This window comes from Hippocampus guttulatus, chromosome 7 (assembly GCF_054856545.1).
Source record: "Hippocampus guttulatus isolate MCC_2025c chromosome 7, RoL_Hgut_1.0, whole genome shotgun sequence".
NCBI lineage: Eukaryota > Metazoa > Chordata > Actinopteri > Syngnathiformes > Syngnathidae > Hippocampus > Hippocampus guttulatus.
The window spans coordinates 2,821,045-2,847,441 of NC_141267.1; the positions used below are offsets into that span (position 1 = coordinate 2,821,045).

General features: G+C 42.0%; 1 protein-coding gene and 1 long non-coding RNA gene across 7 annotated transcripts in view; one reads left to right on the forward strand and one right to left on the reverse strand.

The window, feature by feature from the left end:
- The window catches only part of swt1 (SWT1 RNA endoribonuclease homolog), a 49,364-nt gene that overhangs the window by 15,419 nt on the left and 7,548 nt on the right, over nt 1-26,397 (forward strand). For 5 of the 6 annotated variants that reach the window (XM_086116633.1, XM_086116632.1, XM_086116630.1 and 2 more), the window contains 2 exons: nt 12,743-12,809; nt 12,929-12,996. In XM_086116633.1, the coding sequence (XP_085972759.1) occupies nt 12,743-12,809; nt 12,929-12,996 (135 nt within the window). Of the gene's footprint in view, nt 1-12,742; nt 12,810-12,928; nt 12,997-26,397 lie in introns of those variants that run through there. The other variant, XR_015101475.1, reaches the window with a different exon arrangement.
- On the reverse strand, nt 1,594-26,110 carry LOC147201983 (uncharacterized). Its single transcript, XR_015101476.1, has 2 exons — nt 25,383-26,110; nt 1,594-6,981 (listed from the first exon to the last, which is right to left on the reverse strand). It is a non-coding gene; the product is annotated as an uncharacterized LOC147201983 (long non-coding RNA).

Below are 26,397 nucleotides of genomic sequence, written 5' to 3' on the forward strand. Positions count from 1 at the left end.
GGAAAAGTGTTATACAAGTGAAAGCCCGTCTACCATTTATTGGAAAAGCTGAACTTTTATTTGGGGAAAATCAGAGCCACATGAAGTGGTGGCAGGTGTGTGATGACTCCCATTAACATGAGTAGGAACATGATTTGTTAATTCTGAGCACAACCACGTCACGAGTTATAAGCCGGTGTGCACCCTTGTGCAACCTCAAAATTTTAGATTTTTTATTTTTATTTGTACAAGTATAGAGGTAACGTATAATGGTGGGAAAAGTTTTGATGTATCTTGCTTTAATTATTTTAAAACCTGGAAATTGAACAAGGGCCTGTAGGCTTTTTAGAACCACCGTAAATAATTGCTGACTTCTAAAACGTCTGTCTGAAGAAACATGTCAAAAATGTTTACATGGAGAGACAAAGCAATCCTCATACTTTCACAGGTGTTTTGTTCTTCACGTTTGAGCCTGCCCTCACTGGTTCTTGGTTTTATCTGTCTTACACTCGGACAGCTTGTAGACTTTTTATTTTTGATATTGTATCATCAGCTCGACCTTCCAGCCCATCTTATCACCTTTCCCATGATGCTGCAATACACTTCACAACGCTTTTTGACTCCTCGCTCAGTTCAGTTATCTGTATCTCTCCCATAAGGCCTTGAAAGCGCAAGATGTCCCTGCGCCTTTTTTTATGGCCACTGTTTTTAAACGGTCCCTCACTACTTCACTGGAACCAAATACATAACATCAACAAGTTATCAGCACAGCACAAATTACTTGTATCTCTTGCCATCGTAAACCACTGAAAAAAAACCACCTCATTAAAAGGATAAATAAAAATAAAAAAACAAAAAAAAATAATACAAAATGTTTGTGCATACAAAAAATCTGAGTTCCCCGACACAGTGGAAGATTGAATGCAATCTGAATAATTATGAAAAGAGCATATGTTTGTCGTCCATCTCTGCCATTTAGCTGTCGTTTCCTGATTGCGCGCTGCAGGTATTGCCATAACAATGGCAGACTTTTTATCTTTTTATTACGTGCTTCGTACACTACCTCAACGCTTTTGAATTAAAATCTTTCAAACTTTCCACAAATTTCATTTCTATATTAGGTAATTTATTAGCACCTAGGAACTTATGAGCATTGAGTAATTAGAGCCTTTTAAAATATATATACAGGTATATATATATATATATTATTCTTATTATTTTTTTATAGATATATATTGCATTGCACCTCCAGTTTCAGAACCGTAGGTCGGTTTCTTTGTGAATTACAGTGCAAAGACTCAGAACAATTTGGTGCTGGATTCTTGAGATATTATATCAAGTTATAATTAAACTCTTCATCGCCATTTTAGTTTTGTGTTTTTTTCAGACGGGGTAAAAAAAACAAGGGCTTGGGTGAACTTTCTGGCATGAGGTGGTGAGGGTAAGTAGTACAGAAGGAACGGAAGAATGGATCTTGCACCGCGAAGTCTATGGGCCACATTTGTTAAATGTTTTTGCGACGAAAAATAAGCAGCAGCTCGCTTGGCTCATGCAAACAAATTGGGAGACAGCTGGTAGATATTTTCCACTCTTGTAAAATGTTTAAAGCTGAAACGTTTTGGTTTGGTTTGTTTATTGAACATAAAACATATACAGTAATAATTTGACAGAAAATAAGGTAAATAAAATAGTAAAAAAGAAAGAAATCAGTCTTCATTCAACACAGTTATTATGTTCAAGGGAGTAGGAAGAAGTAAAGAACTTATCTAGTCCTACCCCGTGTTATGTGTTTATATCTAATAAATCATTTTTATATCAATCAGAAAAGAAAGAAAGTAAGAAGAAAAGTCTCCATTAAGGCTCATACTTTACCCTTAACCGTGATATTTTTACAACTTTTGGTTTGTATCTGGATTTTATATATACACACCCTGGCACTCTTGTGTCAATTTTCTCTTGTATTCATAATGGATATTTCAATACCTTTCTCTATTTATCAACTTAATTCTGATTTATCATTATATTTAATGTTTAGAATTTATCATTTTAACTCTGATTGATGTAGGTTGTTTGTACTATTTTTTTAAATTTGTTTTTGAACTCAGCAAGCGATTTACTCATTTTCAGGTCCGTTTCGAAATTATTCCACAGATTAACACCTTTGATAGATACACTTCTTTGCTTGATGTTTGTTCTTGTTTTGAGTTTTTTGAATAAGTTGGTACCTCTTAAATCATAGCTGCTTTCTTGAATTTCGAAAAACTTCAGAATGTTTTGTCAGAGCAGGTTATTGTGTGCTTTGTACATTAATTGGGCGATTTTAAAGTCAACCAGGTCATAAAATTTCATTGTATTTAATTTGATAAATAGTGGATTTGTGGGTTCCGTATATTTTGATCTATTAATAATTCAAATTGCTTTTTTTTGTAGTTTTAGAATAGGGAGTGTGTTTGTTTTGCAGGTATTTCCACACAATAGGTCATATATGGTAATAATAATAATGAAGAGTATAATGTGTACAAAGATCTCTTATTTAGCACTTCCTTGGTTTTGTAGAGGATCCCTATGGTTTTGGCTATTTTTCTTTTTACGTTATCGATATGTGGCTTCCAACATAGTTTTGAGTCTATTACTAATCCGAGAAACTTGGTTTCTTACGCTCTTTCTATCTCAATTGGGTTTACCATAATTTTAGCTTGGTGTTTGATTGGTCTTGTGCCAAAAACAATTAACTTCGATTTTTTTCAGGTTAAGTGACAATTTATTTCTGTCGAACCAGTTTTTAAATTTGTTTAATTCGTTTTCTACGGTTGTCAGGAGCTGTTTCAGATTTATTCCAGAACAGTAGAAAGTTGTATCATCAGCAAATAGGACACATTTAAATTGTTTTGAGACCTTGCAGATATCATTTATATATAAGATGAATAGTTTTGGACCAAGCACTGACCGCGGAGGAACTCCATGAGTGATTTTCAGTTGATTCGTTTTTTTATTGTTGAGCTGCACGTACTGATATCTGTTTTCTAAATAACTTTTTATCCATTTATAAGCTACACCTCTAATGCCATATCTTTCTATTTTTTTCAATAATAAACTGTGATCTATTGTGTCAAAAGCTTTTTTTAGCTCTAGGAAAACCCCAACAGTAAATTCTTTGTTGTCTATATTAGTGGCTATTGCTTCCACAAACTCCATAACTGCCATTGAGGTGGTCCGTTTTTCCCTGAAGCCATATTGATTCTCACTTAACAGCGCATGCTTTTGTATACAGCTATCAAGTCTGCGAGAAAATAGTTTTTCTAATATTTTTGAGAATTGTGGTAGTAGTGATATTGGTCTATAATTTGAAAACAGATGTCTTTCTCCACTTTTATACATTGGAATAACTTTAGCAATTTTCATTTTTGATGGAAAGATACCAGCTTTGAATGACAGGTTGCATATGTGCGTGAAAGGTCGCACTACATATTCTATAATCTGCTTTATTATTGTCATATCAATATTAAAGCAATCAGTTGACTTTTTATTTTTAAAAGTTTTTACAATATTTGATACTTCTTCTTGTTTTACAGCAGTAAGGAACATCGTGGAGGAGTTTTTTTCTACGTATCTATCTATTTCAAACAAGGCTGTTGGATCAGGAATTTGTTTTGCTAGGTTACTGCCGATGTTGACAAAATACTCATTAAATTCAGTTGCTATTTCTGCAGTTTTTTCCAGAATAGTATTTTTGCCTTTGATAAAATACTCTGGATAATCCACTTTTTTAGGACTATTTCTGATTACTTGATTAAGTATTTTCCATATTTCTTGTGTGTTACTTTTATTCTGCTCTAACAGTGCATGATAATGATCCCTTTACTGGTTCTTATAATTTTTACTAGTTTATTTTTATAGGTCTTATATTTTTTCTGCTTCTTCAGTTCTCACTTTTAAAGCAATTTATATAAATTGTTTTTCTTTTTACATGCGTTTTCTATGCCTTTCGTTATCCATGGCTTACTTGGGTCTTTATACTTTTTGGAGACTTTAGTTAATGGAAAATGTGTATCATATAAGGAGATTATGGTTGACTGAAATACTTCAAACGCTGTATTTGGGTCTTCCTTTGAGTAGACCTCGGTCCAGTTTTGTTTTTCTAGGTCTTGCTTAAAAGCATCGATGGAGCGTTGGGTTCTTAGTCTTATTTCTGTTATGTGAGTTGTTGACTTAGCTTTTCTATCAAAGTAATTGTGAAAAACTGCAAAGACAGGTAGATGGTCACTTATATCATTAATGAGAAGTCCACTTTCCATTTTATGATCAATCTTATTTATAAATATGTTATCTATTAATGTGGCCGTGTCAACTGTTATTCTGCTAGGTTTCAGGATTACTGGGAAAAGGCTGTTGCTGTACATTGTATTTATGAAGTCAGTTGTTTTTTGTGTCCATTTGGGTTTAATAAGTCAATGTTAAAGTCACCACATATTATTCGTGTTTTCTTATCGTTGTAGTAGCTGAGCATATCTGTTAGTTTTTTTATTGAATGTGTCAATACATGATCCTGGTGTCCTATAGATGCAACTTATGATGATATTTGATGCCTTTTTATAATGTATTTCAATGGTTAGACATTCCATTAGGTTTTCTACTGTGTTTGTCAATCTCTCGATTTTACTGCATTTAAGTGCTTTATCTACATATATTGCAACCCCCCCTCCTTTTTTGTTTTCCCGATTAGTTGCAAACATTTCATAATCTTCTATTTCCATTTCACTTGTTTTATCTTCGTCAAGCCAAGTTTCTGATATGGCAATTATTTTAAATGTATTGAATTTAGTCAGGTATTCTTTGATTTTTGTGAAGTTTTTATAGAGACTTCTACTGTTTAAGTGTATTACTGAAAGTGCATTTTCCAATTTTACATTAGTGTTGAATTGTTCATCCAGGTAAGAGTCAGTTTCTTACCCTTTGTTTGTTCTTGAAGAAGTTATTGTCCGGGTCCAAATTGTTCTCGGGGTCGAATGGCTTATAGTCAGTATCTTCAAAGGGTTGGAAATCCATGTTTTTGGGATGGGAATTTGCCGCTCCCACGCGGTCGTCGCTGGTTCCCTCGCTGTCGTCGCTAGCTCTCTCGCTGTCATCGCTGGCTCCCTCGCTGTTGTCGCTGGCTCCCTCGCGGTTGCTGGCTGGACGTCTCCCGGATCCCTCGTGGTCGCTGGCTCCCTTGCGGTCGTCGCCGACTCCCTCACGCTCGCTGGCTGGCTGCCTCCCGGCTCTCTCACGCACGCTGGCTGGTTGTCTCCCGGCTCCCTCAGGCTCGCTGGCTGGCTGGGTGTCTCCCGGTTCCCTCGCGGTCGCTGGCTCCCTCACGGTTGCTGGCTGGACGTCTCCCGGGTCTCTCGTGGTCGCTGGCTCCCTTGCGGTCGTCGCCGACTCCCTCACGCTCGCTGGCTGGCTGCCTCCCGGCTCTCTCACGCACGCTGGCTGTTGTCTCCCGGCTCCCTCAGGCTGGCTGGGTGTCTCCCGGTTCCCTCGCGGTCGCTGGCTCCCTTGCGGTTGACGCTGGCTCCTTCGCGGTTGCTGGCTGGTTGTCTCCCAGCTCCCTCGCGGTCACTGGCTCCCTTGCAGTCGTCGCTGGCTTCCTCTCGGTTGTCTCTGGCTTCCTAGCGGTCGTCGCTGGCTCCCTCGCGGTGGTCGCTGGCTGGTTGTCTCCCGGCTCCCTCGCGGTCGCTGGCTCCCCTGCAGTCGTCGCTGGCTTCCTCTCGGTCGTCTCTGGCTCCCTTGCGGTCGTCACTGGCTCCCTTGCGGTCGTCGCTGGCTCCCTCCCGGTGGTCGCTGGCTGGTTGTCTCCCGCTCCCGGTGGTCGCTGGCTGGTTGTCTCCCGCTCCCTCGCGGTCACTGGCTCCCCTGCAGTCGTCGCTGGCTTCCTCTCGGTCGTCTCTGGCTCCCTTGCGGTCGTCGCTGGCTCCCTCGCGGTGGTCGCTGGCTGGTTGTCTCCCGGCTTCCTCGCGGTCGCTGGCTTCCCTGCAGTCGTCGCTGGCTTCTTCGCGGTCGTCACTGGCTCCCTCACGGTCGGTCGTCGTCTGCTCCCTCGCGGTCGGTCGGTCTTGAAAAAGTTGTTGTCCGGGTCCAAGTTGTTCTCAGGGTCAAATGTCTTGTGGTCAGTAGGGTTGGAAGTATCAAAGGGTTGGAAGGGTCATCAAAGGGTTCGAAGTCCATGTTTTTTGGTATGTGAATTTCCTGCTTCAGTAGGGTCAGAGTTTTTGTCGTCGGGTGGTGAACAGTTCTCAGTATGCGTCTTGATGGTGTTGAACTCGAGCCTGTTGTGTTGGAGTGCTGGTGCGGGGGTGGACGATAAGTTTGTCATGTCTTACGTAGGCAGTTTCCCCTCTGTCACGTGCAGCTTTTAATTTTGGGAGGAGCTCTTTTCTTTTTTGTCGTACGGCATCTGTAAAGTCTTCGTTGATGTAGATGTTGGAGCCTTTTAAGTATTTTGCTTTTTGTAGGATCCTTGTTCTGTCCTTGTATTTTTGAAATTTCACCACAACTGGCCTCGGTCGAGGTCTTCCAGGTTCTTGTCTTCCTGTGCGGTGAGCTCTCTCCACCTCAATTTGCCCCTGTATCAGCAGCTTCTCCTTGAGGATTTTTTAACAATAATAATAATAATGCATTTTATTTAAAAGCGCCTTTCATGCCACCCAAGGACAATGTACAGACAATAAGAAAATACAATGTAAAAATTAGTAAGCGAGATATTATATAAAAACAAGACATAAAATCATAAAAACATAGGAAATGGAAGAGCTATGTGTTGTAGGCAATCCTGAACAGGTGTGTTATTAGACGGGACTTGAAAGTGGAAAGAGGTGTGCAGTTTTGGAGGTCCGGAGGTAGGTTGTTCCAAAGCTTTGGAGCAGCGTGACTGAAGGCTCTGGCTCCCATGGTGCTCAGGCGGGCAGGGGGCACTGACAGGCGGAGGGAGGACGAGGATCTGAGGGAGCGAGAGGGGATATGCACCTGGAGAAGGTCGGACAGGTAAGGAGGGGCCAGGTTGTGGATGGCCATATATGTATAAGATTAAGATATCCTTTATTTGTCCCGCAATGGGGAAATTACAATCAGAATTCAGAAAGGAAAAACGCTGGGTAGGGAGAGGGAAAAAAACCCACGCTCGAACTATCCTCTTCCGAGGATAATTTAAGTCTAGGATAAAAAAGACCCTAGCACATGAATAAGCATTAGACAGTTACAACAAGTCACAAGACATAACATGTATAAGGGGGGGGGGGGGGGGGGGGTAACCGCGACGCGGCCGAAAATGACCAGCTGCACGGTCACCGTTGCGCTCCGCATTATCGAACCACGTCACGGGGGAAAAAGAATCGGAGCGATGAAGACGGTGATAACAAGGATGTGTATGCGCGTGTGGTTGTCCAGTTGTGTATGTGTATACGTGTACAGGTCATAGCTGCTTCGTCGAGGTCTGCTCATCATGAAGACAGTCCCATAGGGGTGGTGGTGGGGGCCCTAAACTCCATGCGTATTTCCATCCAGGGGAAAGGCCAGATAGCGTTGTTTGTTTTGGAGAGACGGCCGCCAACAATTCCAGACAGCCTTGAGTCCTTGGTCTGTATCTCCTCACTGGCGCCGATCATTCTGATCCAAAAATTCTTTCCGCAGCGTGGATTCCAACGTCTCCATGGTATTATCGATCGCGCGGAGTCGCTCCAAAACCGCAACAATATTGCGGTTGAGCTCAGTCACCGCTTGAGTCTGAGTGTTGGACATTCGCGCCAAGCCATCCAGAGTGACCGGCAGCTTCTTCACTTCCAATAGAGCCGCTCCCGTCGGTTGAATTTTGCGATAGAACAGCAAGCTGCCAACACCAAACAGCAGCATACCTGTTATCAAAAGGCCAATAATGTAGATGTCTTCCACATCCTCCACGGACAGTACTGTCAGGCACACCGGTCTCCACTTTCTCCATGGATCCAGGGCGTATCCGGCAGCAAGTGTCCCCGGAGGGCAAGCAGGCTCCCCACTGCCCGCTCTTTTCGTCGAAGAAATTTTGTCGATTACATCGAGAGACCAGCCAACTAATTCCATGGTTAGTTCTTCGGATGAAAACACGGTAGGAGGCTAGGGAAAAAAGTTAGACAAAGACAGCACAAAAGACTAAGTGGCGAGCAGGGAAAAAAAGGTGGGAGGGCAGGGGAGCTGTGCAAAAAGCGTCCGCCTTCGTCGAGAGCCAAGCAGAAAAGGAGCAGTTTGTAATTAATGCGATGTTGAACAGGGAGCCAGTGGAGCTGTTGGAGAACGGGGGTGATGTGCTGCTGGGAAGATGTTTTTGTGATGATGCGAGCAGAGGCGTTTTGAACCAGCTGGATTTTATGGAGGGACTTTTGAGGTAGGCCGAAGAGGAGAGGGTTGCAGTAATCAAGGCAGGATGTGACAAGACTGTGGACAAGAATAGCAGTGGTGCGGGGGATGAGGGAAGGGCGAAGTCTGGTAATATTGCAGAGGTGGAAATAAGCATTGCGGGTGATGGTGTTGATATGTGAGTGGAAGGTGAGCATGCTATCCAGGATGACACCCAGACTCTTGACCTGGGGGGAGGGGGACACTAGGGAGCTGTCAATGTTGAAGGAAAAACTGTTTACTTTAGATAAAGTGGATTTGGTGCCAAGAAGGAGGACTTCAGTTTTATTAGCATTTAATTTAAGAAAGTTTGTTGTGAACCATGTTTTGAGTTCGGAGAGGCAAGAGGTGAGGGAAGGGGGTGGGAGTATGGAGTTTGGCTTGCAGGAGAGGTAGAGCTGGGTGTCATCAGCAAAGCAGTGAAAGTGGATATTAAATTTGCGGAGGATATGGCCAAGAGGCAGGAGGTAGATGATGAAGAGAAGGGGACCTAGGACAGATCCCTGTGGTGACTGTGGAGGGCTTTGAGGTGAAGGATTTGAGCTGGACAAACTGAGTGCGGCCGGTGAGGTAGGAGTGGAACCAACTGAGGGGAGTGTGGGAGAGACCAATGGAGGAGAGTCTACCGAGGAGGATAGGGTGAGAGATTGTGTCAAAGTCAGCGCTCAAGTCTAAGAGGATGAGGATGGAGACTAAACCGGAATCAGATGCTATAAGGAGATCATTTACAATACGGATTAGGGCAGTCTCTGTGCTGTGGCGGGGGCGGAAACCGGACTGAAAGGGTTCATAGAGAGAGTGAAGGGACAGGTGGGAGTGGAGTTGAGCAGCAACAGTTTTTCTAGGATTTTTTAGATAAATGGAAGGTTGGAGATGGGGCGGAGGTTATCGAAGTTGTTGGGGTCAGAGCCATGTTTTTTCAGTGTGGGGGTGATAGCGGTTTTGAAGAGTGATGGGACAATACCAGAAGAGAGTGAGGAGTGGATAATAGCAGATATGAGAGGAAGCAGGGAAGGAAGGCAGGATTTAACAAGGGATGAAGGGAGGGGATCGAGCTGGCAAGTGGTGGGCTTGGATTTGAGTATGAGGTTGGATAATTCAGCAGTCGTGGGTGGAACAAAACTGGAGAAGAAATGACAAGGAGAAGAAGGTTCAGATGGGGGGGGGGGGGGGGGGCAGGCAGGTTTTGATGGAGTTGGTGATGGATCTTAAGGATTTTGTGATTGAAGTGCTCCATTATGGAGTTGCAGGTTGCTGTGGAGTACAGGTGGAGGGGGAGAGAATTTGGTGGCCGGAGGATTTTGTTCATGACGGAGAAGAGAGTTCTTGAATTTCCTTCGTTGGAGAGGATGAGGCCGGAGTAGTAGCTGGATTTGGTTTGTGCAATTTGGTCCTTGTATTTAGTGATATGGGTAGTGTACATGTCCTTATGGATGGTGAGACCGGTTTTCTTATAGAGTCGCTCAAGTTGGCGTTTTTTTTATTTCAATGACCTGGTCTTCAGGGGGGCGAGAGAATTTAGAATATTTGTGAGGCAGGCATTGTAGTGAGCGGTGAGGTCATCCGGGTTTGAAAGGGCGTCTGGGGGCGGGGAACGGTCAATAATGGAGCAGAAGGTGTCGATGTTGATATTTTTGGTATTACGAAAAGAAATGAGGCGGGAGGTTTTGGTTGTAGAGAGACGGAGTACGGTGTTAAAAGTGAGGAGGAAATGATCGGTTTCAGGAAAAACATCAGCAGTGGGCTTGGAGGGGGAGAGGCCAGAGCAGCAAACCAAGTCCAATGTGTGGCCTTTGATGTGGGTGGGGAAGTCAATAAGACAGTGTATCGCGAGGCTCTCCAGGTAGGATGTGAAGTCTCTTGTGAGTGGCAGGTCGGGGTTGTCCATGTGAATATTGAAATCTCCCAGCAAAATTAAATTTGGCGAGAGAGTGAATAAGTGTGTGATTAAGCTGGAAAATTCATTGATAAAATCGCTATGGGGCTTCGGGAGGCGATAAACTGTGGTAATGATGGTTGGCGAGGGTCCAGGGAGTTTAAACACCAGGCATTCAAAAGAGCTTGATGCAGGGATGGAGACAGGATAGACTTTCCACTTCTCGCGGTGGATTACTGCGAGGCCTCCTCCACGGCCGTTGCCACGGGGATGGCAGATGTAAACAAAGCCGGGAGGAGTGGAGTCATTCAGAGCAGCGAAGTCGTTTGTTTGTTGCCAGGTTTCTGTTAAAACGAGGAAGTCAAGTTTGTGTTCGGCCAGGACGTCTTGAATGAGGTGTCCCTTGTTCGTGAGTGAGCGGATGTTCAGCAGTCCAAAGTTGACGGCGGAGGTGTCATGTTTGACGGCGGCAGTGCTGTTAGCCGACCTAGCCAGGCGGGCTACTGCATGGTAGTTGGTGTTGCGGCCGCGGTTTCTTGGAGGACGTCGAGAAGTGGACCAGGTCGAGTTGATTGAGCCAGGGTTTTTATAGTCAACATGTCTACGTGACCCGCGGTGAATGTAGCGACGTCGAGGCAGGAGAGCGATGTCAGGATGATGGTGCAGCTCCGGCGGTGGAGGCTCCGGTGAAATCCCCCGGATCCGGAGAATATCCGCGACAGAATAGTGGAGCAGTCCTGTCACTGGATGATGGCAGAACGTCAAGAGTATCAGAAATAACCCAAAGGCGGCGAAGTTGTGGCGCCCCATGACGAGGGAGAAAGGCCAGTGCGGTGACAGCCGGTAAGTTTAAGCTACCGGCGTTAGCCCGTGGACTAAGTTACGAATTGGGGTTTGATTGGTCAGGTGAAGCTATGATTTGTTACATCAATCACAGTCCAAACAGTCCAAAACAGAAGGGCAAAAAGAAAATCAGAAGGAATATCTGAGCTTTGAAAAGTTTGGAGTGAGAAGCGGCGACATACACGCCAGCGTCCTCTCACCAAAGTGATACAAACAAAAATGTCACGACCAAACAAAAATGTCACGATACTCCCACCACTTTGAACTTTTTCCTCTGTTTCAGTCCACGTTTCTCCCAGTGTTTCCTCAATTCCATCAATTACCAAGTTGTTTCTTCTTGACTGTCCTTCCAAGTAGTCCATCTTGTCTGTTAATACTAGCATGCCGTCACATATTTCGTAGATTTCTGTTTGCATGTCTTTGGAATGGCCAGTTTGACAGATTCGATAATGTCGTCTAGCTCTTTTTGGGTATAGTTGATGCTGGTTTTTATTTCTTGCACTTCCCTGGTAAAAGTGTCAAGTCGTGAGTTTGTTGAGTCTATTATCATCTTGACAAATCCTTTGAAATGTTCCTGTTGGTGTTGCAAGAGCGCCGTAAAAAGCTCTTTTTGTTGCTGGAGTAATTTGTTTACTTGAGTGAGGGTCAGGAAGTCCTCATCCTGCTTTGTGTCTTGCTTCTGTTTGGGTGGCATTTTGTCGGGTCTTGTTGCTAGCCGGTTGTATGCTAGTTGGTCACGTGTCCAGTGGGCTTGCTGCTGGGTGTTGCTGACGTGGCAAGTGGGTTTGCCGGCTCCCTCACGCTCGCTGGCGTTCGGCTGGTTGGTCTCTGGTGGTGGGTTCCAGCTGCGTAGCGTCTGTTCGCAGTTAGCTTCCGTGCTAATGTCCGCAATTAGCTTCCGTACTAACGAGCTAGCGTTTCGTGACCCCCTAATGTGAAAAAATTTATGTTTTCATTTGAATAAACCAAATAAAACGGAAAATTCTTGCCACATCATATATCAGCAGTTCAACTTTGTGGCTTCTGAATGATCGAATGACTGACCTGGAGCAATTTACAAGAGGTCCGACTATGACAAAACTCCTTTCAACGCTGCATTTCTTTGTGTCTCATTTGATTTTGGTCCACCATGACAATTGCTGCTGGCTTCTCCGAGACCACTTTTGGCAATGCTTCGCAGGATGGGCATGTGCTTCCTATTGCCACGCATTCAGGACAAATCAAATCAAACAAACTCTTAAGGCTGGCTTTTATGTGGGTGCTGGCTTCCCCAGAACCACGGGAGAAATAGATTTACGTATTTTCTTTTGCAGTGAAACTCCTCTAGAACGAAACCTACATGGGTGAAAATACCCCCTAATGTGAAAAAATTGATGTTTTCATTTGAATACAGCAACTTAATTTTATTAAGTACATACATCCTGTATTTTAAGAAAAAGGAAAAAAACATGTTTGAAAGAAATCAAAGATAAGTGGGCCATCCTCTTCTTTTGGAAGTAATGGGTGTTGTACTAAGTCATTTCTTCTTCCTGACACTTAGTATTAGGTGCACTAAGATTATGATGTAAAATACTAGGAGGAATCTATATGTCATGTTAAAATATTTTCTTTTAATTGTATTGATTTATTTATCTTTTTTAGTGTTCTGTCCTCTTCTGCGGGTTTGCAAGAAGTGCAGATGCTTCTCACCACTATCAGATCCAATAAGGTCAGTGCCTATTTGTGATTTTTATTTTATTTTTTTAATTATCGAGGCATTAGTTATGTCTAAACGCAGTCTAGCTTGACTTCTAAGGTTAGTTTGAACACTGATGTACTTTGTTTCAGATGGTTGACATTAATTCCAGACTGGCGGACACAGACCTTCTCAGTTGCTTCTTGCAGGAAGACTATAGGTAGGACACAAGCAGGGTTGGGGGTGTTGCTTGAAAAATGTATTCTGATACAGTTACCTGTTGAAAGGTATTTTGTAATGTAATCTGAATACAATAGTAAAGTAATGCAAATGGAAGACTCTTAGTTACTTTTGGATTACTCCATACCAAAACTTTAAACAAACCAACAAAAAAATCTATATAATACATATCAATATATATTTATATAAAATAGATGTCTGGTCTTTTCTCTCCTCCGGCTGTTTATTATGCATGGTTTGGTCATGCTGGAGGAAGCTTGAGCACCTGCAATTCAAATCCAAAGCACAAGAACTGTGATGCTGACGTGCTAACCGCTTGTGCACCACGCTGCAGAGAGGGACACGGGATATTCCATGCCAAATCACCCATTTTGTTTCACCAAGCGGATTTTGATTTTCATGAAATTTGCTGGACTTTTTGATAGTGATGGCACAATGCCAAATCTCAAATTGTTGGTCAATCGGAGCAGGGGTTTGGGAGCTACGGCCAACCGAATCTTAATTAGTTGACGATATCGTGGCAATTTTAATATCCTGATATTTCATTACAAGCCCAGAATGGCTTGGGTATCTGGCCTGAGTGAGATCAGCTTTGCCGATTCGTAAAAGGCCACAATCTTAGCATTTTATTTGACAAGTGTTTCATCTTCTCTCCCTGATTCAAAACTTCCACCTTAAACAATGAAATTAGATTATGTTCCTCCCCCTAGACAGTATTATTGTGAACACAATACAGCAGTGCTTCTGAAATAGTGGGGCGCGTCCCCCTGGGGGGCGCAAGGGTCCGTCAAGGGGGGCGCGTTTGACCTCGGGGAACATGCTTTCATTTCTTTTTTTATTTATTTTATGCTCCTAGAATTAAGTGCAATTGCACCTCCACTACATTAGGGGGCAGTGTCGCTCTCATTGGCAGAGCATGCGCAGGGAGCATTCGCTCTGTGTTTTGTTTGCACTGGGCATGCGCGCTTTGCACACAGCACAGAATATTTTTTGTTTGTTTGTTTGTTTATTGAACATAAAACATATATACAGTAATAATTTGACAGAAAATAAGGTAGATAAAAAAAGTAAAAAGAAAGAAATCAATCTTCATTCAACACAGTTATTATGTTCAAGGGAGTAGGAAGAAGTAAAAAACGTATCTAGTCCTACCCCGTTATGTGTTTATATCTAATAAATCATTTTTATATCAATCAGAAAAGAAAAAAGTAAGAAGAAAGAAGTCTCCATTAAGGCTCATACTTTACCCTTAACCGTGATATTTTTACAACTTTTGGTTTGTATCGGGATTATATACTTCCACACCCTGACACTCTTGTGTCAATTTTCTCTTGTATTCATAATGGATATTTATATACCTTTCTCTATTTATCAACTTAGTTCTGATTTATCATTATATTTAATGTTTTGAATTTATCATTTTAACTCTGATTGATGTAGGTTGTTTGTACTATTTTTTTGAATTTGTTTTTGAACTCAGCAAGCGATTTACTCATTTTCAGGTCCGTTTCGAGATTATTCCACAGATTAACACCTTTGATAGATACACTTCTTTGCTTGATGTTTGTTCTTGTTTTGAGTTTTTTGAATAAGTTGGTACCTCTTAAATCATAGCTGCTTTCTCGAATTTCGAAAAACTTCTGAATGTTTTGGCAGAGCAGGTTATTGTGTGCTTTGTACATTAATTGGGCGATTTTAAAGTCAACCAGGTCATAAAATTTCATCGTATTTAATTTGATAAATAGTGGATTTGTGGGTTCCGTATATTTTGATCTATTAATAATTCGAATTGCTTTTTTTTGTAGGTTGAGAATAGGGAGTGTGTTTGTTTTGCAGGCATTTCTCCATATTTCCACACAGTAGGTCATATATGGTAATAATAATGAAGTGTATAATGTGTACAAAGATCTCTTATTTAGCACTTCCTTGGTTTTGTAGAGGATCCCTACGGTTTTGGCTATTTTTCTTTTTACGTTATCGATATGTGGCTTCCAACATAGTTTTGAGTCTATTACTAATCCGAGAAACTTGGTTTCATACGCTCTTTCTATCTCAATTGAGTTTACCATAATTTTAGCTTGGTGTTTGATTGGTCTTGTGCCAAAAACAATTAACTTCGATTTTTTCAGGTTAAGTGACAATTTATTTCTGTCGAACCAGTTTTTTAATTTGTTTAATTCGTTTTCTACGGTTGTCAGGAGCTGTTTCAGATTTATTCCAGAACAGTAGAAAGTTGTATCATCAGCAAATAGGACACATTTAAATTGTTTTGAGACCTTGCAGATATCATTTATATATAAGACGAATAGTTTTGGACCAAGCACTGACCCCTGAGGAACTCCGTGAGTGATTTTCAGTTGATTTGTTTTTTTATTGTTGAGTTGCACGTACTGATATGACTATGAAGCTTGGACACGAAGTCAACAGGCAGAGAGAGATGGAGATAGAGACAAACGAAAGTCTCCCAAAAGCCAAGACGAGGAAATATGACGCAGCATATGTAGCGCTTGGCTTCACTGTGACGACGGTGGGAGACGAGGAAAGACCTCTTACTGTGTGCTTCCTGTGTATAAAAATATTGGCAGCGGACAGCATGGAGCCAAATAAATTAAGGTGTCACTTAAAGACATTACACCCCAAACACGCTGATGAACCACTTGAGTTTTTTCCAGTGAAAACGTGCTGAATATTGCCAACAATCATCCCGCTTTGTGACTGCTACTTGTAGCCATTAATCCAGACATCATCTTTGATAAAAAATAAAATTTAATTTTGTTTTGCAGGTTAGTTTTTTTTAATTATTGCGCTCGTGAGTGAATGTTGGTGATCAGTTTGAATACATTATTATTTATTGATTTTATGTAATTTTATTTGTCAGTATCGTATGGTCTGACATGGTCAGTCAAAAAATGTTTATAGTTTAATTAACGATTAAATTTTATTTTTTGAATTTTAGATGCACTTTAAATCTTTTCTGTTACAGTTACTAAAGTTATTCTTTGTTGTAAGTTGGTCCATATTTCTTTCTTTTTATTCTCTTATACGTTAATAAGGATACAGTGTTATGCAAAGGTATACTTAAAACAATTTTATAGACAAATTATACTATTTTTTGTTGCGCAGGGGGTGCTAGATGTTTTCTTCTTCCTAGGGGGGCATGACAGAAAATAATTGAGAATCACGGCAATACAGTAATTTACTTTTTTTTTTTAATTTCCATCAATCAAATTTCTCTATTCACACACTAGAACAGGGGTGGCCAACCCGCGGCTCGCGAGCCGCATGCGGCTCTTTGGCTGGTTCAATGCGGCTCCCGGGCTCTCACACGACAAGCGTCAAAAACGCCTCGGCAGCGGCGATGCCATTCAAATAAGGCGCCAACTTCACATAACGTACTCCGTCAGCCTATCATCAATCCCGTTACTTGATTGACATAGAAAGTAACCAATCAGATGACTGCATCACCGCTCATGCGCAAACAACGGCGCTAAGCGCTAAACTAGTCAGCATATCATCAATCCCTTACTTGATTGACATAGAGAGCAACCAATCAGATGACTGCATCACCGCTTATGCGCAAACAACAGCGCTAAGTGCTAAGCTAGTCAGCGAATTACCTCTGATTTTAAGGCAGCGGTGCCCAATACGTCGATCAGAATCGACCGGGAGCCAGCGAACTGGTCCTAAGTCGACCACAAGGGGTGGGAGGAGGAAATGCCCGGGGGAAAAAAGATTTGTTTGTTTGTATCTTCAGCTTTCATTCATTTTTGGCCCGTTCCGACTGTTGCTCATCGTGGTGTGCGTGCATATGTGCGCGAGTGCACTGGTGGGCACCCGCGTGAGTGCGTAGCGCGCGCGCGTGTGTGTGTGTGTATGCTTGCATGTGCGCGATCGGGTCGTTCGTGAAAATTGGTCGCTTCAAAAGTCGATCTTTGGCCAAAAAAGTGTGTGTGTGTGTTCGTGTGCGTGTGCGCGCACGTGTGTGTGTGTGCACGCGCGTACGCGAGGAAGGTTATGATGTGGCTCTTTGCAGTAACTCAGTAAAAAATTGGCTCTTCGTCTCTGACTGGTTGGCCACCCATGCACTAGAACAACACAATGCATCAAAATCTAAAGCAGCAGACACAAGTTAGACTTCACTGCTAAAGCTATCGACCCAAAATCTCTGAATAATCTCGCGCCACCTTACCTCTCTGAGCTCATCCGCACCTACACACCTGCCCGGCGTCTCAGGTCTGTGGACCAGACTTTATTAGAAGTACCAAGAACTAAACTGAGGCTCAGAGGGGATCGAGCCTTTTCTGTTGCTGGTCCCTCTCTCTGGAATGACCTCCCACTGAACATTCGGCAACCCTCCTCAAAACTCACTTGTATTCTTTGACATTCGACTCAGCATGACTTAGATTTGTTCTTGGTTTTACTGTTTGGTGCTTTCTACCGCCTTTATTACCGATTTGTCTTACTGTTTATTGTGCATGTTAAATTGCTCCATGTACAGCACTTTGTATGCAGCGATGGCTGTTTGAAAGTGCTCTATAAATACTGTTGACTTGACTTGACTTGACTTGACCCCAAGAGCACGTGTTTGTAGTCGATAATATCGGTGGACCAGCCCAGACACATCACTGTGAGCATATGCCAATACGAGCGCCCTGAAATAATTAATCTAATCAATAGCAATGTTTTCTTTCAAGTCATGATGTTACAACATTGACAGGTTTTGTTTGTGTTCAGCATTTGGCTTGTGGAAGTTATTTTCTTTTTCTTCTTCTGGTGAACAAATGACCACTTACCACTATCGATTTGTTTATACATTACTATGATCGCTTAAACGTTAATTACACTTTCACAACGGGGGGTTGGGGTGGCGTGACTCAATGTCCAACAACAGCACACAGCCACACACAGTTTTGCAAGGGAGCCAATGACCAAATTACAAAAGTGTTACAACCAAATATACATAAATCAATAGCTTCAGTTACTTCACCACCATCGTACATGTTGCTAAGTCTTATTTAAAGCATTGAGGCCTACTGTTTATTTAGGTAGGCATTTGCCCAGATGTCAAGTTGTTTTCTGGGCCTGACCGATTGTACAGCGCAAGTGGAAAGTATACACAGTGCTTCACTTTTTCCACATGTTGCGTTACAGCCTCATTCTAGAATCGAACAAAGTTATTTTCCCCTCAAAACTTGACACACAGACAAAATACAGTACGGATGAAATTCTGCTGCTCTAAAGTACACATCGCCCTCCATCATCTGCAAATGCAATAAGGTTGGAACCGCGGGCATTCAGCTGGCCGCCGGTCAAAATTGAGCAATTGCAGGCGAAGAACCTTTAGTAAGAAGATGACAGAGAACCTGATGGTGACTGTCAGAGCTCCGGTGTCCTCGGTGGAAAGAGGAGAACCATGATGAAGGACAAATTGTCTCTGGAGCACTCTACCAAATAAGCATGCAAAGTTGCCAGATGGAAGCCACTCTTTAGTAAAAAGGAAATGGCACCCAAACTGGACTTTGTCTTCAAGTCACCTGAAAGACATTCATGGCTCTTTTTCAACTCGTGGTGGCCTTGCTTGGCCTCGGATTGTCGCTTTTCCATAAGACTTTTTCTGGGCCAAGCGGTTAAAATTGAAGCCTCACTGTCATCTGATTGGCCGGCAGCGATGTGCCGTTAGCAACGCTGCCGCACGAGGCCGTTTCCTGGTTTTAGACGAGCGAGACAAAGCTGCCCATCAGCTATCACAAAAGTACAGTATGTACAATAATCATAAGATAGTGTCTTACAACAATGCTGAACAATATGTACAGTTAGATATTTACTCATGAATTAAATGTTCACGCTTGAGGTGAACTTTTTTGCGATTTTGGCAGCCACCAGAGGGCTTCAGATGCCACAAAGTGAAAGATGACAAGCTGTTGACTGGCAGGGCGGCCACATGAATGACAGTGAGCTCTCCATTCCGAATGAATGAACACTGGAGGCGAGCTAAATGTTCTGTTCACAGAATCACTATCACGCTTGCTTCATTCCTGGTACATATAAAGTTGTAAATATGGTTCTCCGGTTCCATGTTGATGTAAAACACAAAATATGTGGACTGTATACAATGCAGTGGCAATTCATATTTTGAATAGCTGCAAAACAGTGGCTCCAGAAAAGTTACGGCAGATCCTCACAAGCTGCGGATGTGCATGCTTGCACAGTTCACTTGATCCTGCCCCCATCACCTCTTGTCATGAAAAAGAAACAAAGTCTGTGCAATGTAGTGCCACGTCATACGGAGTCATGTGTTGTGGGGCTATTTGAGACCCGCGGAAAAGTGACATCATACAATGAGTGACAACATTTCCTTATCTGTTGGTTGAGAGATTAAATTCTTTGGCCTGAATATGAGATGTCATGTTTGGACAAAACCAGGCACCACCTGGCCAATATTATTCCGACAGTGAAGTGTTGCGGTTGCAGCGTCATGCTGTTGGGGATATTTGTCAGTGGCAGGAATGTGGGAGACTACTCAGAAAAGAAGAAAAGGTGAATGTCGCAATGTCCAGAGAGATCCTGGATGAGCACTTCCTTGATTGGCCCGAGCAGAGTGCAGACTTTAATCTGACTGAACATCTCTGGAGAGTTCAGAAAATGGCTGTGCATAAACACTCCCCATCCAATGTAATGAAGTGTGAGAGGTGCTGTCGAGAGATGAAATGCAAGATCTGCCAAGCTTGTGGCATCACGCTCCCAAAAAATTGGAGGCCGTAATTATGTATGTGTGGTTTCTTACGTTCATTCATTTCTTTGTGAATGAATTTACAGATATTACAACGAAAATGAAACTGAGTAAATTGCTTGTCGAGTTCAAAAACAAATTCAAAAGATTAGTCCAAAAAAACTACACAAATCAGAGTTAAGCTGATCAATTTGATATATCTATAACATATAGTAATACATCAGAATTACATTGATCAACTTATTAAATGTATTAATGAAATGTAGTATTTATTATGAATATGAGAAAATTGATATAAAAATATGCAAGAATGAGTATGTATATACAAACCGAGAGCTGTACAGATAGATAAGTACAGTACACATAAGTACAAAAGCATTGATGATCCTTTATTTTTGTATTGAAAAAGGATCAACTCATATGTTGCTACAAAAGGGGTAGGACAAGATAAGTTTCTTACTTCTTCCTACTCCTTTGGACATAGAATTGTGATGATGACTGTTTTTTTCTTTTCCTTTTTACAAATGTTGCTTGCCTTCATTTTTGTCAATTTGTTGTTGTATTGTGTTTTATATGTTCAATAAATAAACAAACAAACAAGACTTTTTTTCATGTCGTCAACACCCGCGCGGCCCCCCCCCCGACAAAAAAAAAGAAAAACTCAGAATGTTTTAATTTTGGAATGACACTGTAACAATCAAAGTGTACATACTAAATACTATGTATTATGTAATAATACTATGTAAATACTATATGGATGCACGGTAAATCTTGACCCAATACTAACTCGTGGTATGTTTTCGTCTAGCTATTTAGCTTCTTTGAAATGTTGGCACGGCAATGACCTTTTTCACATTCACGGTCAACCTCATCTGGGATCAATGGGACCGAAAAAAAAGCAAGCTGCCAACTGACTAAGAATCTTTCGGAAATGTAAACACCAACAATCAAGTGGGTGTAAACTGCTGGTAGGCCACAAGTGTAAGTGCATATTGAGAGGTTAAATACGACAAAAGTCTTAATGATCACCCACTTGCGCTTTCACCACATGCCCACTCTCATGTTTCTGTCTTTGTCGTTGCTGCAAGTCCTAACAGGTCCGAGTCTGTGTGCACTTTCTGTTTGAGCCATTGCTTATCATAAAAATCATCACGAAGGAATCCAAGTTGCCCAACTTGGATTCTCAAACAGTTCTGACTCTCTTTGCTGGTTTCATAATCACAAATCGAGGTCTTCAGAAAGCAGTTGACCTAATTTGATGCATAGGGCCCTTCAAACTGATGTTTCGGCACAAAAACGAACACTTGCTGCTCCGTCTCTCTTGTAACACACACACACACGAACACACGTACGCACATTCAAATAGTGTGAAATGTTCTCTAGCCTAAGAGGCAAACCTCCTTAATCAGTATTTGTATTTAATTTTCTCCTGCTTATCATCTTTTAATAACCTTCCGTTTACCTAACTGTCGAATATTGTCGAAAGTATTTTATGCATTTACACTGCTCCACACCAATTTAAAAATGAGTTTTACCTCATACAATTATTGTCCGCCCAAAAATAAATAGAGTATAAAGTACAGAATATTTTTATGCCTCTATAATTGTAAGAGCACTGCTTGGAGGTGTTTGCTCATCTTTCCCCCACCCATCCTCATGAATGTGATTTCCCAGGAATGCTTGCAAAATGTCATTCCACGCAACACAAACATCTACTTGTTCTCAAGAATGGATTGATGAAAACTTGTCACCGAGGCAGGTAAACAAACAGGGCAATTGCTTAGTGCAGTGTAGTTCCACGCCACTGCCACCGTCAACTCCATACACTCATGAACTTATTGTGAACTTAACGTCTCCAAGGTTTGTCTTTCATGAAGCAAACACACCATTCGTTGTTTGTTTCAGAAAAAAACGGCGTGCCGCGGCTGCACAAAAACAAATCATCTGTCACCACCATCATCGCATGCTTTTGCAGCTGAATTGCAGCTCTGTGTGTGACTGACTGCAGATTGAATTTAGCAGCTGCCATGGAAACAAGCCAGAGTTCTATTTCCGCCCCCGTCAGAATGTGTCCTCCCGTTTTGCTGCCGCCCAACTCTGTCTGGTTCTGATTAGTTCATAAGTTCACAGGATGTCACCATTTCACTATTAGTCGTGCGATCCATTGGTAATAGCAATAGTCAAATATAAGTAGAGCCAAAATGTTAATTCCGTTTAAACAGCTTGTCTCCACGTTTACCCAACACGTTTGTCAGGTCAAATTCATACATTCGGTAAAACGGTTTGGAGTGAAGCGTTTTCTTTGTGAGCACATCGGCACTGTTGTTAAATAATTGATGTCTGCTGTGCCCACCTTTCAGTGAAATGAGAACTCTCGCAGGGTGTATTTACTTTCGTAACCTTATTTAGCTCTATAAAATGGAACATTATAACAACTATGTTTATAGACACGTTTCGGGACTCTTATTTTACAACAATAAGTTGGGGAAAATGACACAGTAAATATAAATAGGACAATCATAAATGGAAAAACTAATTATATTAAAATATTTGAAGGTCATAATGCAGGTCAACCACAACCAAGTGAAATCAGGTCGAAGTTGTGGCCATTTTGATGGATTTGATCCATGAGCTGGCAGATAGATTCTGCGCTCCGCTAGTATATATGGTGGTTGTCATCGTGTTTCATTCATAAATGATATCAGTGTGCAATTCATTCAGAGCATCATGATTATTAGTATTATTAGAATTATTAGTATTATCCATAATATATTTTTAAAAGCAGCCTGTACCATGGCTCAACCGTATGTGTGCGTGTGTGGCAGGCATGGGATGGTGGTTGTCAAACAAACAAACTCACACGCACACACACACACGCATACACACACGAACGATCAGGGCTTGAAGATGGTCTCCAAGTGCCCACTTCGCGGCAGGCAACTTTGCATTGTCCTCGAGTAGAGAACTTGCAGTTTCTGAGAGTAAAACTGTTAACAAAAATAAGATATGTTATACTCATGACAAGAAATGATGTTTCAAAAAAAAAAACTAGTTAAAAGAAACAAAACTGTCTGGAAGGGGAGTAGAATCAAACAAGGCCTACTTAATGAGATAAATTATTATTTTGAATAATGTGAAGTCATTTCTTGTATTATTGTATCTTGTATTTACCCTCTCTTCCAGCGTCAGAGCTCTTCTTGTCTTTGCTGCTTGACATCCGAAGGTCCGTTTTGTAGCCATTTTAGCAATGCAACGTTGTTGCTGCGTCTGAAACTAACAATAACAAACACTTCCTGGACTACTGCACGTGTAAACCAGTGTGGCGGTTGCTGTTGCCGTTTCTGAACGAAGCACTAGAGGTCGCTGTTGAATGAGACTTCGTTGTAGTGAATTTCGTCGCGAGGCAAGAGCAGAGAAAAAGATTTCGTATAACACAACAGTGGGTTTTTTCATTGTATGGGGGGCAGGAGAGTGGGAATGGTGTTAATGCATCAAGATTTTTTAACACTAAGGGGTATTTTCGCCCATGTAGGTTTCGTTGAAGAGGAGTTTCACTGGAATAATAATGATTAAAAAAGATTTGAACATCTGATGATGGTGGTGAGTATCGGTTGAGAGCAGCCCTTTGTGTTGACTAAGAGATGGTTGCCATGGAGATGGTCAGCGTGCACCTTGGGGGGATGGAAGACTTAAATGAGTTTTGTCATCTCTTTGGTGTCTCATGAGGTTCTGTTCAGTCATTACTGTTGCATGTGGATTGTTTACCTGTCACGTGTCAGCTGTTGTGTAACACAATAGGCCCAGGTGCATTCCATTGTGTGTACACGTGAGCGTGCGTCCGTGCGTGTGTACGCGCAAGTGTCGCAGTCCAAACACTTCACTCCCAATCCATCTTGGACTTGTCGAACCGGCCTGTCAAAATTCGTCTATTTTCCTCAACCAACAGTCGAGCAGATAATGATTAATCTCATGTTACGAAAGCATCAAGTCATGTTGAATTGACAAATCAAAGAATGCAAAAGAAATGAATAACAGAAACAGTGCGAACAGCCAACACACTGGCCTGCCCTCCTCACCTCCTACCTGAAATTATGTTAAGTTGCAAAAGAAGCAAACAAGCAGCAAGTTCCCTCGCTGCATCTGCAGCTGCTGCTGACACTGTCCTGCTGCCAACGTGACCTTTTATTTTCGTTCTTTTGTCCTGTGACAGGAGGGCGCTAATGTGTCGTGTCAAATTCCTTGAGGAATAACTTCCCTTTCAAAGTCACGGCTCGGTGTTGTTTCCATCTTTCGACACTCCCCATGAGAGCACTGGCACATATGGATGGTTACATAGACTTGTCAACAGAAAAACGGGTCGTGCGTCTAGCACAGGGGTCGGCAACCCAAAATGTTGAAAGAGCCATATGGGACAAAAAAAAAAACAAATGTCTGGAGCCGCAAAAAAATAAAAGCCTTCTATAAATCTTACAATGAAGGAAACACATGCTGTATGTATGTAGGAGACTGGACTTCTCAGGATTGTTTATGTTATTCATTCCTTTGTTGTGTGTTCACAAACGTCTCCATAGAATTTATTTTGTGATTTTCTCGCTTGATTTTTTTTTTGTTGTTGTTGTTTTGGTGCATTATTTTCACTTTTCTTACTATCAGTGAAGTGATCATTAATTTCTGTTTTTTTGGAGGCTGTCTTTGAACGCCTCTCGAGTCAAACGAGAAGAGAGAAGGCACGGAGTCGGACGCAGACGTGTCTGTGTTTGTCGAGACTGATAAAATCATAAATAAAGTGTACGTTTTAAAATAAACCAACACCACAGCTCTCCTTTTTCGGAGCTGCAAAATGTATCTGTATCAATTTGAGCTATATTAGCCTACTATCAAAATCTTTTTCCATTTTCGAGCGTGGGTTTTTTTTTCTCCCCCTCTCCCTCCCTTGTTTCTTTCTGACTTTCGGGTTGAGTGAACGCTTGCGCGTTTTGGCTGCCGCTGCTCAACCCGTATTGTTTTGTGTTTTTTGTTATTGTAAAGTGTCCTTGGGTGTCTTGAAAGGCGCTTATAAATAAAATCTATTATTATTATATTATTATTATTTTCAATTTTTTTTTATAAAGATTCAGGGAGCCACTAGATGTCGCTAACGAGCAGCATGCGGCTCTGGAGCCGCGTGTTGCCGACCCCCAGTCTAGCAGAAGCAGAACTACTCGTCGTGTCTCGAGTTCATTTCACGCTGTATGGTGGCAGTGAACGTTAACCTCAACTCACTTCACAATAAGCAGCAGTATAGCAAATACAATAAGGTTGAAGTGACATTTTTGCGGCGGTGACAGCCATTTCGTGTCTAGAACGTACTTACCGTATTTTCACGACTATAAGGCACCATTAAAAGTCTTAAATTTTCTCCAAAATGGACAGGACACCTTATAATGCGGAGCGTCTAGTGCAGGGGTGCCCACACTTTTTCGGCCTGAGATCTACTTATGACATGACCGAGTCAAAATGATCTACCGCCTGTTAAAAATGAAAAACACATTATTTATATATATATATTTTGAATTATTTTTATTTGTACATTATAGATATGCATGAGTGCATCAACCTGTATAGCACAATACAACAAATAAATGTTTTGTAATTACCTTACTCTGACGACTTGCACTGAATTAAATCAGACAGGGATGCATAGTCCGGACAGTAGCTGCTGATAGTCCAGCCTCAAGCAGATTTCCAGATGCTCATCAGTCATGGTGGAACGGTACTTGGATTTAATGATCTTCATGTGGGAAAAGGCTGACTCACATAAATAAGTGGAGCCAAATAATGTGGTCAAAAAGGTAGCACATTTCCTGATGTTGGGGTACTTGTCCTCTGGGAGTAAGTTCCAGAATTTTACTTTGAAAACGACATTGTAAAAAATAAGTCCTCCTCCCACTCCTTATGGTAGTGGTAGGTCTTCGGATTTTTACTTAGTCCAGCTTTTCCACTCATATTTATCTCCTGTCTTATTCTCAAATTTACGAGAGTTGTGCAGTAATTAGCGGAGTTGAATGCGCATGCGCAGTGACGCGTGTGGCAGAGAAAGTTCGAATGTCATTGTCAGGACGGATAAAAAAAAAATAATTGTCAGGATGGATTTTCTGTGATTTGTAATTGACTTCTTAAATAAAATTGTTATTTAAAAAAATAACTGTCAGGGTGGATGGTCGACCTGATCTACCCACAATGCCTTTCAGATCTACCGGTAGATCAGGATCGACGTAATGGGCACCCCTGGTCTAGTGTATGCGCCGAGTTCCAAAGCCTGACTGAGAGCACCTCTGGCCGACGCTGTTTATATAGAGAAAAGGCGGAGTGAGTGACGACAGGCGTGCGGAAGTCCGCCAATGACTGAAGGGTGGGCGTGTAAGAGGACGCTAAAGGCACGCCCCTAGCAGGTACCAGTCGCCAATGAGTGAAGGGTGGGCGTGTAAGAGGACGCTAAAGGCATGCCCCTAGCAGGTACCAGTCGCCAATGAGTGAAGGGTGGGCATGTAAGAGGACGCTAAAGGCACGCCCCGAGCAGGTACCAGTCGAGTGAGTACATTGTAAAATGGCGAAATAAAATACAATCGCACTCAGATTTGCTTCCGTTGCCTTTTTAAAAACGTGTTTTTA